Source organism: Galeopterus variegatus, unplaced genomic scaffold (genome assembly GCF_000696425.1).
Source record: "Galeopterus variegatus unplaced genomic scaffold, G_variegatus-3.0.2 Scaffold138, whole genome shotgun sequence".
Lineage (NCBI taxonomy): Eukaryota > Metazoa > Chordata > Mammalia > Dermoptera > Cynocephalidae > Galeopterus > Galeopterus variegatus.
In genome coordinates this window covers 575050-584650 of record NW_007726249.1, presented here as the reverse complement: position 1 = coordinate 584650, position 9601 = coordinate 575050, and the positions used below count along the sequence as shown (strand labels likewise).

Here is a 9601-nt window from a genome sequence, read left to right as displayed (position 1 = left end):
GCTATTATACCATTTGTTTGAATTTAGGCTTTGAGTCAAGTCTCAGAGACTAGAGGTGTATTTCTGAGCTCTGAGGGACTCAGCTCTGTTCCGGGGGACTTGGCAAAGGACAGAGGTTTGTGCAGGGAAAGGAATTCTAGACTAATCTGTTACCTGGATGCTGCTTAAACGATTTAAGCCAGGGGTTCTCAACCTCGGCACTGCTGTCTTTCTGGGCCAGATGATTCTTTCTTGGGGACCTGTCCTGTGCATTGTAGGATGTTTAGCAGTATCCCTGGGCTCCATCCACAAGATGCCAGCAGCACTACCCAGTTCTGAAGACTGAAAATGTCTGCAGGTGTTGCCAAATGTCCCCTGGAGGGCAAAGTTCCCCTCTATCCCTGTAGGGAAAAACTGTGCTGTAATGATGTCAGGGAGGGGATTTTGGAGTGGGGCAGCGAGGAGGAGCTGTCCCCTCATAGTGCCACTTTTCTTGCAGGGAGGAGCAAATGGCTGGGCCCAGGAGCCACACTGCCCCCATGCTGTTCCCGGTCCTCCTGGTGCTCCTGGAGCTGAGCCTGGCGGGCTCCTTGGCACCTGGAACCCCTGCTCGGAACCTCCCTGAGAATCACATCGACCTCCCAGGCTCAGCGCTGTGGACGCCTCAGTCCAGCCACCACCGCCGGGGCCTGGTCAAGAAGGAGCGGGGCCCAGGCATGCCCAGCTGGGCCCAGGATGAGGCTGTGGTCACTGCCACCAAGCAGGCCTCCAGGCTGCCAGGGGCTGGAGGGCTGCTGCCTGGGCAGAGTCCTGCAGGCCTGCTGCTGCACAAGGACCTGCTTCTGGGGCTGGCACTGCCCTACCCCGAGAAAGAGAACCAGTCTCCAGGGTGGGAGAGGGCGAAGAAACGCAGCAGGGAGCACAAGAGACGCAGGGACAGGCTAAAACTGCACCGAGGTAGCTGGAGATTGGGGAGGGGGCGGGGTCCTGCAATGGACAGGTAGGGAAGAGAGGGAAGCCGGCTCAGACCCAAAAGGCCAAGGGGACTCCCAGGGTTGGAGGGGGAGGCTGGAGAGAGCGGCCAGTGGTGTGAGGTTCCTAGGAGGACATCCAGAAGCCCCAAAGCGGGCATGTAGTGAACACCCGGAGGAGGGGAGGGGCCTCACTAACATCAGAGGCATCTGGTAAGGGGAGGAGGCAGGGAGAGACCCAGGGGTGGGACACGAGAGGAGAGGGATAGATAGCAAGAGAAGCTCAGTCTTATCAATTGATCATCCTCCTAAGTCGGAAAGTTCTACCTTGTATCTGACCCAAATCTATCCTACTATAAATACCTCCAAGCACATTCCTTAATCAACTCTGAAGCACAGAGTGGGGCTAAGAGCATAGACTCTGAAGCCAGATTTGCCCGAGACTAGTTCCTGGCTCTACCACCTACTCGTGGCTCTGGGCAAGTTACCCTTCTGTGCCTTGGTTTCTCCCTCTGCAAAATGAGGATAATGGTCCCATCTACTCTCAGTGCAGATTCAGAGACTTGATTTGTAGAGAGCTTAGAACTCAATGTCAGGGCCATGAACAGTAGCTGTCACTAGTTAACTCACAGCTCCTTGTTGATGCTGAATCAGTGACCCAAGGACAGGTGTCATAGCCCTCTCTTTCCTGCTTCTGCCATGTTTGTTTCAGGGATGCTCCCCTCACAGCCCTTCTCACCCTCCCCATGTCCCCTGTGAGCTATCTGCCCCCACCCCCCGGCCCCAGCCTCCCACCCCTTTGTCCATCTAGTCTCTGAACAAACATGCCCCAGTAGCTCCACCCAGACGCTCCTCCCCAGTCTCGCCTGGCCCTGAGCCGAGCCGATGCAGGCACCTCGGCTTCTCAGTCTCTTCATGTGACAAGACTGCCCCTAGGTGCAGGCCGAGTGCCACAAGCACGGTTGGGGTGATGAGGAGGTATTTCATGGCTAGGCAGGTGATGGAACCTCAGCCCCCCATTTCCCACAAACAGCTGGGGCTTGCTTTCCTGCCAGGCCTACTGAGACCCCCTCAAGTGGGCAGAATGCATCCGGGGTCCCCGGCTTCAACTTTCAGCCTCCCACCCCTGGAGGTTGTCTATGTCAGGCTGGGGAGGGGTGTGCTGGCCCCATTGGGGACAAGCTAGAGGGCACATGTGGGATATGGACTCATCCCAGCTCCAGCTCCAGCAGAGCAGCGGGGCCCTCCTAGGACAAACAGCTGGGGCTTGCTTTCCTGCCAGGCCTACTGAGACCCCCTCAAGTGGGCAGAATGCAGCCGGGGTCCCCGGCTTCAACTTTCAGCCTCCCACTCCTGGAGGTTGTCTATGTCAGGCTGGGGAGGGGTGTGCTGGCCCCATTGGGGACAAGCTAGAGGACACATGTGGGATATGGACTCATCCCAGCTCCAGCTCCAGCAGAGCAGCGGGGCCCTCCTAGGAGAGCTGGAACGGTGGGCAAGAGGGGCTGACAGAGGAGTTCTGCAGGCTAGGCCCAGCTCTGCTCACGACCACCTGCAAAACCTAGGGCTAACTGGGCCTCAGTTTCCTTGTCCGCAAAATGAATAGGGTGGAGTCAATGGTCCCAAAGCTCCCTTTCTGCAGGGTGGCGTGACCACAACTGACCTTACAGCCAGATCTTGCCTGAGAAAAATAGGCAAGGATGAGCCCACGCTTTCCACCTTCTCTCCAAGTCCCTTTATTCATGATCCCCTCCTGACCCTGCATGCTCTCCCACTCGCACTCCTACTACCCCATGCCCATATGTCCTAGAAGCCAGCATCAGTGGCTAAAGCATTGGCTTTGCACTCAAAAAACCTGGGTTTAAATCCAGACTCTGCTGCTCACGAGCTGTGTGTCCTTGGGCAAGTCACCTACCTTCTCTGTGCTGTAGTTTCCCCCCGCTGAAGATGAGGCTGAAGGAGCACCCACTTCCCAGAGCTGCAATGGTTAGATGAAATAAAGCTTGTAAAGCAGCTCATCTGGGACAAGGTGGTGGCTGCTTATTACCACCCAGGAGCGCTCTTGTCTGTGATGAGCTCTCACCTCCCGGCTTTCTCAAAGGCCTCTTTCCCCTGCAGTGTCTCTCAGCCTCATCACGTTGCTCCTTATTCAAACTTCTCCAGGAAGCCTTCCATGGTTAATCCTACTAGTTCCCATTTGTTACCCTTCATCCCTGGCTGTAGCCCACCAACCTGGACTTGGACTTGGCTGTTCTACAGTAAGAATCCTTGGACCTTCTCCCCAGCAACACCGTGGGTTCATCCAAGACATCTCCCCACCCCTGAGTTTTCACCTCCCCAGGAGAGTGGGCAGCAAGGATGTTGGCTGAACCAAGGGACTGTCACATAGTCCCGGCTATCCCCTGATTTGCAGCCAAAAATGTGGGTTCTACTATAGGCCGACATGAGGTGTGCCAAGCAGATTAAGCCCCTGTGCTTCCACTCTGTGTCTCAGGCCGAGCCTTTGTCCGAGGTCCCAGCTCCCTGATGAAGAAGACAGAACCATCTGAAGACCAGGCGCTGGATGCTGCAATGGAGGAATCCTCCACCAGCCTGGCCCCTACCATGCTCTTCCTAACCACCTTTGAAGCTGCACCTGCCACAGAAGAATCCCTAATCCTGCCTGTCACCTCCCTACAATCCCAGGTAAGGAGCCCCAAAACAGCCTTGGAGCTGGAAGGGTCCTTGAGACCATGTCGTGCAAACCCCTCTTAGTACATTTAGGGAAGCTGAGGTACCAAGGCAGAAGGGAGTTGCTGGAGGCCACTGGGCCTCAATTGAAACCCGGTCTCTTGACGGCCATCAGCTGCAGCACAAGTGGGCACTCCATCCTGAGAAAGGGCTGCACTGTCCAGGAGGAAGTGGTCCTGGGCTCACCCTGGGGACAGCCAAGGGAGCAAGTGCCAGCCAGCTCAGCACGCCCGTCTCTGCATGGAGGGCAGCAAAGCCCTTGGGGAAGAACTTTATGTACAAAAAAGTACAGAAAATAATCATAGTAAGTTTTAAAACCATGTCCCCAGGACCCAGAATTAACAAGAATTAGTTAGCACGTTGAACCATCTGTTTCAGATTTTTTAAAAAGCTACATGAGGAGACAGCAGGTCAGCAAATGTGGCAAAAATGCTCCCCACCAGCAACTCTAGAGGTGGGCGTAGGACTCAACCACATCATTCCTGCACCTCTTCTGTGGCTTTGAAATGTTTTCAAAATAAAATCATTTAAAAGGATCAATAATATATATAATATATGGTACATTTTGTATATGTATAATAAATAATACAGACAAAAGAAATAAGAATTTTTAGCAGTAGATCTTTCTTATCCTCTTTCTGGGTCTTGCACCCTTGAGATTCTGAGGAAAGCTGTGGACTGCCTCCCAGGAGTCCATGGTTATCCATATAGCCAAAGGCCACCAAAGCCTGCCCGTTGATGACCCAGCCCTAGAAGGTGCAGTTACTGCCACATCCTAGTGTGCACAGGTGACCGTGTGCAGATTCAGCCGTGGTCTCTAGCCCTCGGCACTCTCCGGGCCACTGGCCAGACTGTGAGTGGGACTGAGCCCAGGCTGTGGCCTCAATGGTGCCGCAAAGAGCTGGTAACTCTGCAGGGGAGAGGAAGGCACAGGGAAGTGAGCGGCTGGGCTACTTCCCATCCCTCCTCATGGGCAACCCTGAGCAAGCAAGACTGCCTTCCCAGCCCGGAAGGGGGTCTCCGCCCCTCCTCAGAGGCCCTGATAGGTAACTCACTGCCTGCATGGCTGCCTCAAGGCATGGTCCCACTGGGCTGGTGGCTGCACGGTGAGAAAGCTGCCCTGCGGCTGCTAGAGCCGTCTCGATGTCCTCAGGCTGGGATGCCAGGCTGCCTGGCAGAGGACAAGGTGGCCTCTGAGGAGTCCCTCCTTTGCTTTCTGGCCTTGGGACTCCATATTCTTGCTTCCATCAGTTGGAAAGCCCCAGGTTCCCCCCTCTCCCCCCTTCTGCTGGCACAGCCCAGACCTGACGGGGAGGTGATGCCCACGCTGGATATGGCCTTGTTCGACTGGACCGATTATGAGGACTTAAAACCTGAAGTCTGGCCCTCTGCAAAGAAGAAAGGTATCTGCCCCATCGCCCCCATGCCTGGGCCCCCTCCCTGACCCCAGCATCTGCTGGAGGGTGGGGGCCCCAGCGAGCCCAGTCTGACCTATAGATGTGCAAAGGCGGGGGTGGGGGTGGGGGGGTGCATCAAGTCTAAACTGGAAGTGAAACTCAAAATGGAAAATGCTCTCAAGTGCTTGTTACATGCCAAACACTTTCCATGCATTGATTCATTTTAACCTGCGAAAGAAAATCTGTTAGGTCTGTACTACTGTTGACCCGTTTTAGAGAAGAGAAACAAGGCATAACGAGGTATAGTGTCTTGTCCAAGTCACAGTGGGAGTGGTGGTATGGGCACTCTGACACCCGAGTCTTTGTGCTTAATCTCTCTGCTCTGCTGGGCATCAGCTTCTGACGACAGATCTTCTTGTCCCCAGAGAAACACCGGGGTAAACTCTCCAGTGATGGTAATGAAACATCCCCAGCTGAAGGGGAGCCGTGTGACCATCACCAAGACTGCATGCCAGGTACCAACCACATCCATGTTCAAAGCAGCAGGCTGGGAGCTGGGGGGAAACTCGGTGGTGGGGTGGGGAGCTCCCAGGCACTGAGCAGGGCCTGGGGGTCCATGACCATTTACGGATTTACTGTCATACATTAATTCTTTTAAAACAGTAGTTATGACAACCCAGACAACAAGACACTATCATCCTCAGTTTTCAGGCAAGGCAACTGAGTCCCATAGAGGCTAAGTGTCTTGCCCAAGGTCACACACAGCTAGGAAGTGGCTCCAACCTGGGTCAGCTGGTTCCAAAGCTTCTTTCTTTCTCTCTTCTCTCTTTCTTTCACCGCTGGCCGGTATGGGGATCTGAACTCTTGACCTTGGTTCCAAAGCCCCTTAACCAGGGCCCTACACTGCCTTGAATCAGGATGACCCTCTCTTGACCTCTTCCTCCTAACACCTGGCAGGGCTTAATGCTGTCCTTGTCCCATCGTGACACTGCTGGGCTTTCTGGGAATGCTTTTGATGACATCCTCACCTGTTCAACAGCTGTCCCTTTCAAGACAGTCTAAAAACAAGGGGCCTGATGTTTTGACCAATGCCTTAAACTGCTGGCCCTTGTTGGGTCAGGAAGGCCCTCTGGGAAGCAGACTCTGAGGAAGAGTTAGTGCAAGAGGTTTATTTCGGCAGTGAGAGAGGGCGATGCCTGAGAAATGTAAAAAGCAGGATTGGACAGAGAAGCCTTCACACTGCGATGTGACGTCCCTGCCGATGCAGTGGGAGCTCTGAAGCAAAGATTGCCTGTTGGAGAAATGGCCAGACCCTGGTACCACTGCTGTGCTAGTCATTGGCTGGGGCCGCTTGGGAACAGCATGACATGGGTGGGGGAGGCCCCTGAAGGTGCTAACAGCTGGAGGCCATCAGCCGCCATCAGCTAACTGCTCTCCTTGCCACTGAATAGCAAGTATGTCCTGAGGACCCCTCCTTGGGGCCACTATTGTCAAATCAGTTGCCAGAACATTCTATAGACCAGCAACCAAACCGGCAGTTTGGCATTGGCCATCAGCTAACTGCTCTCCTTGCCACTGAATAGCAAGTATGTCCTGAGGACCCCTCCTTGGGGCCATTATTGTCAAATCAGTTGCCAGAACATTCTATAGACCAGCAACCAAACCGGCAGTTTGGCATTGTATAAGCCAGACCACCAGCTCCCTGACAGGCTGTTTTCTTTCCAAACCATTGTTTTCACCCTAAGCACAGAGAAAAGGCTGGAGTTTGGGCCAACTGCACAGTCACTCTGAGAGCTGGCTCTGTGGCGGGCGAGGCTGCGCTTTGGGCCTGCCTGGGACAGCCCTGCAGCTGCCGGGGGCTTCAGTTTCCCCATCTGTCAAAAGAGGACATTGGTGTCAATGATCCCTGAGGCCCCTCCCAGCTCCCAGCTGACTCCACACCTGGCAGCCCCCAGCTGTCCCACCCGCTCTCCCCAGGAGGTGACCCCACACCACCTTCTCTCTTCCCATAATCAATCACTTGCCCATCTGGGGCAGCTGGGGCCTCGGCCATGATATCCATAGCCGGACAGGTTCTGGCTGGGAGCTCACACACCAGATGGCCCACCCTGCCAGGGCACGGCCTGCCATAGTGATGATGGATCTCCTGTCCAGTGGGACTGGGCGGCAGGGAGGGGCCGCTCAGCTTGGCTGACCACGCGTGCATGCTTGCTGTGTTGGCAGGGACCTGCTGCGACCTGCGGGAGCATCTGTGCACGCCCCACAATCGTGGCCTCAACAACAAGTGCTTCGATGACTGCATGTGTGTGGAAGGTGGGTCCAGACTCCCCTCGGGGTGCAAGAGCCATGAAGCCTCCCTCTCTCGAAGCTGGTTCTGCCATGAGTGGGGGGCAAGATTTCCTGGCAGAAGGTGGGTTGAGGAGTCTGCGGAGGAGGAGGGTGGGAGAATCCCTCGGGAGCTGAAGACGGGAGCAAGATCAGCTTTGCCGGGTGCCTCCCAATCTGTGAACTCATTTAGTCTTGATTCCTGGCATCGTTTCTCAGATTTGCTTTTCTCAACTCTTGAAATACAAGCTGGCATGATCTCTCACAATCTGGAGGAGGGTAAGGGAGGAGACAGGAGTATATCTCTTTAAACAAGACCCAACCTGAGAAGGCTGGCGCTTTTACACCACAATTCTATCCCAGGGGTGTCATTCCAAGTACGATAAGGGGGTGGGGAGTGTCCCAGGGAAGGACGCACTTGGCCAGCTGCCTCTTTAACTCCTCTGAGCTCCCACCTGGCCCAGGTGTACCTGGCTCTGTGCTAAGCACTTTCTCTCCTTTAATCCTCACAACCACCCCCAGAAGGGAGCTATTGTGATCCCCACTTAACAAATAATTGAACCGAGGCACAGAAAGCTTAAGTGACTTGCCCAAATGGTCATAGCTAGAAAAGTGGAGGAATATTTTCAATTTCGTATTCTGAAACATTTCAAATGTATACTAAAGTAGTCAGAATAGTATAACAACCTCCATTTCCCATCACTCAGCTTCATTGATTACCAGCTCATGGCCAATCTGCGTCGTCTCTCTCCCACCCACTCCCTCATTCCAATAGCACAAGGAACTCCTGGGAGTTTACAGACATTTCATCTGTGAATATTTCAGTATATATCGCTAAAAGATAACCACTCTTTAAAAACAAAATGCCAGGGCTGGCCCGTGGCTCACTTGGGAGAGCGTGGTGCTGACAACACCAAGCCAAGGGTTAAGATACCCTTACCGGTCATCTTTTTTTAAAAAAGAAAAAGGCCGAAAATGAACCTAATTACTAAATACCATCCAATATTCAAGCAGCGCTCACATCTCCTGAGCGGGAGAGTTAGGTCTCAGCCCCTCTATTAATCTGAGATACGTGCCCCATTTGGCTCACATTACCCTCAAAAGTTATCTGCTGTGGAAGCAATAAAGCTCTTTAGTTCTGACTATTCATTCATCTGGTCCATTAAGAAATATTTATTTGTTTAGATTTCCACGTTAAGTGCAATGGGGAGCTATGGGAGGTTTTATAGGAACGGGCAGAATCTAAGTCACTTTTTAAAAACTTTTAATAAACTCTTTTCTTCCCAATTTTTTTTATAGTAGACTTTATTTTTCAGAGCAGTTTTAGGTTTACAGAAACATCGCATGGAATGTACAGAGTTTTTATATAGCCTTTTTGCCCCTGCACGCATTTCTCACTATTATTACCTTGCATGAGTGAGTTGCATTTGTTACGGCTGATGAACCAACATGGATACGTTATTATCACTCACTAAAGTCCATAGTTTGCATTAGGGTTCCCTCCCTCTTTGTGTTGTACATTCTAGGGTTTTGACAAGTGCATGGCTCGTGCACCATCGAGGTATCATACAGCATATTCACTGCCCTAAATGTCCCCTTGTGTTCCATACGTTCATCCCTCTCCCCGATGAGTCTTTTTAAAGCTCGTTCAGGCTGCCTTGCGGAGGATGGGCTGTAGGGCAGGATAAAGGAGGGTGAGAGAGGACCTGGCCCCAGAGAGGGGGGACGGGAGGGGACTGGCCCGTCGCGCCCCTGATCGCCTTGCCTCGCTTTGCCCAGGACTGCGCTGCTACGCCAAATTCCACCGGAACCGCAGAGTCACGCGGAGGAAGGGGCGCTGCGTGGAGCCCGAGACGGCCAACGGCGACCAGGGATCCTTCATCAACGTCTAGCGGCCCCGCGGGAGGCGCCGCCCCACCGGCCTTACGTTATTATCACTCACTAAAGTCCATAGTTTGCATTAGGGTTCCCTCCCTCTTTGTGTTGTACATTCTAGGGTTTTGACAAGTGCATGGCTCGTGCACCATCGAGGTATCATACAGCATATTCACCGCCCTAAATGTCCTCTTGTGTTCCATACGTTCATCCCTCTCCCCGATGAGTCTTTTTAAAGCTCGTTCAGGCTGCCTTGCGGAGGATGGGCTGTAGGGCAGGATAAAGGAGGGTGAGAGAGGACCTGGCCCCAGAGAGGGGGGACGG

General features: G+C 53.5%; 1 protein-coding gene across 1 annotated transcript; it reads left to right on the top strand.

The window, feature by feature from the left end:
* Window positions 1–488: 488 nt before the first annotated feature.
* Window positions 489–9294, top strand: DRAXIN (dorsal inhibitory axon guidance protein). The gene is made up of 6 exons (XM_008589808.1): window positions 489–936; window positions 3445–3635; window positions 4978–5083; window positions 5503–5592; window positions 7301–7390; window positions 9182–9294. Exons 1-6 carry the CDS (start codon window positions 489–491, stop codon window positions 9292–9294), a joined length of 1038 nt encoding a protein of 345 aa, XP_008588030.1.
* The last annotated feature ends 307 nt before the right edge of the window (window positions 9295–9601 follow it).

What these genes read in the sequence shown, in the direction of transcription:
- DRAXIN (XM_008589808.1), top strand. Translation starts at nt 489, where the DNA reads ATGGCTGGGCCCAGGAGCCACACTGCCCCCATGCTGTTCCCGGTCCTC. An exon ending in TCACCTCCCTACAATCCCAG is followed by an intron (nt 3,636 to 4,977) that starts GTAAGGAGCCCC and finishes CTGCTGGCACAG; the next exon opens with CCCAGACCTGACGGGGAGGT. An exon ending in TGACTGCATGTGTGTGGAAG is followed by an intron (nt 7,391 to 9,181) that starts GTGGGTCCAGAC and finishes CGCTTTGCCCAG; the next exon opens with GACTGCGCTGCTACGCCAAA.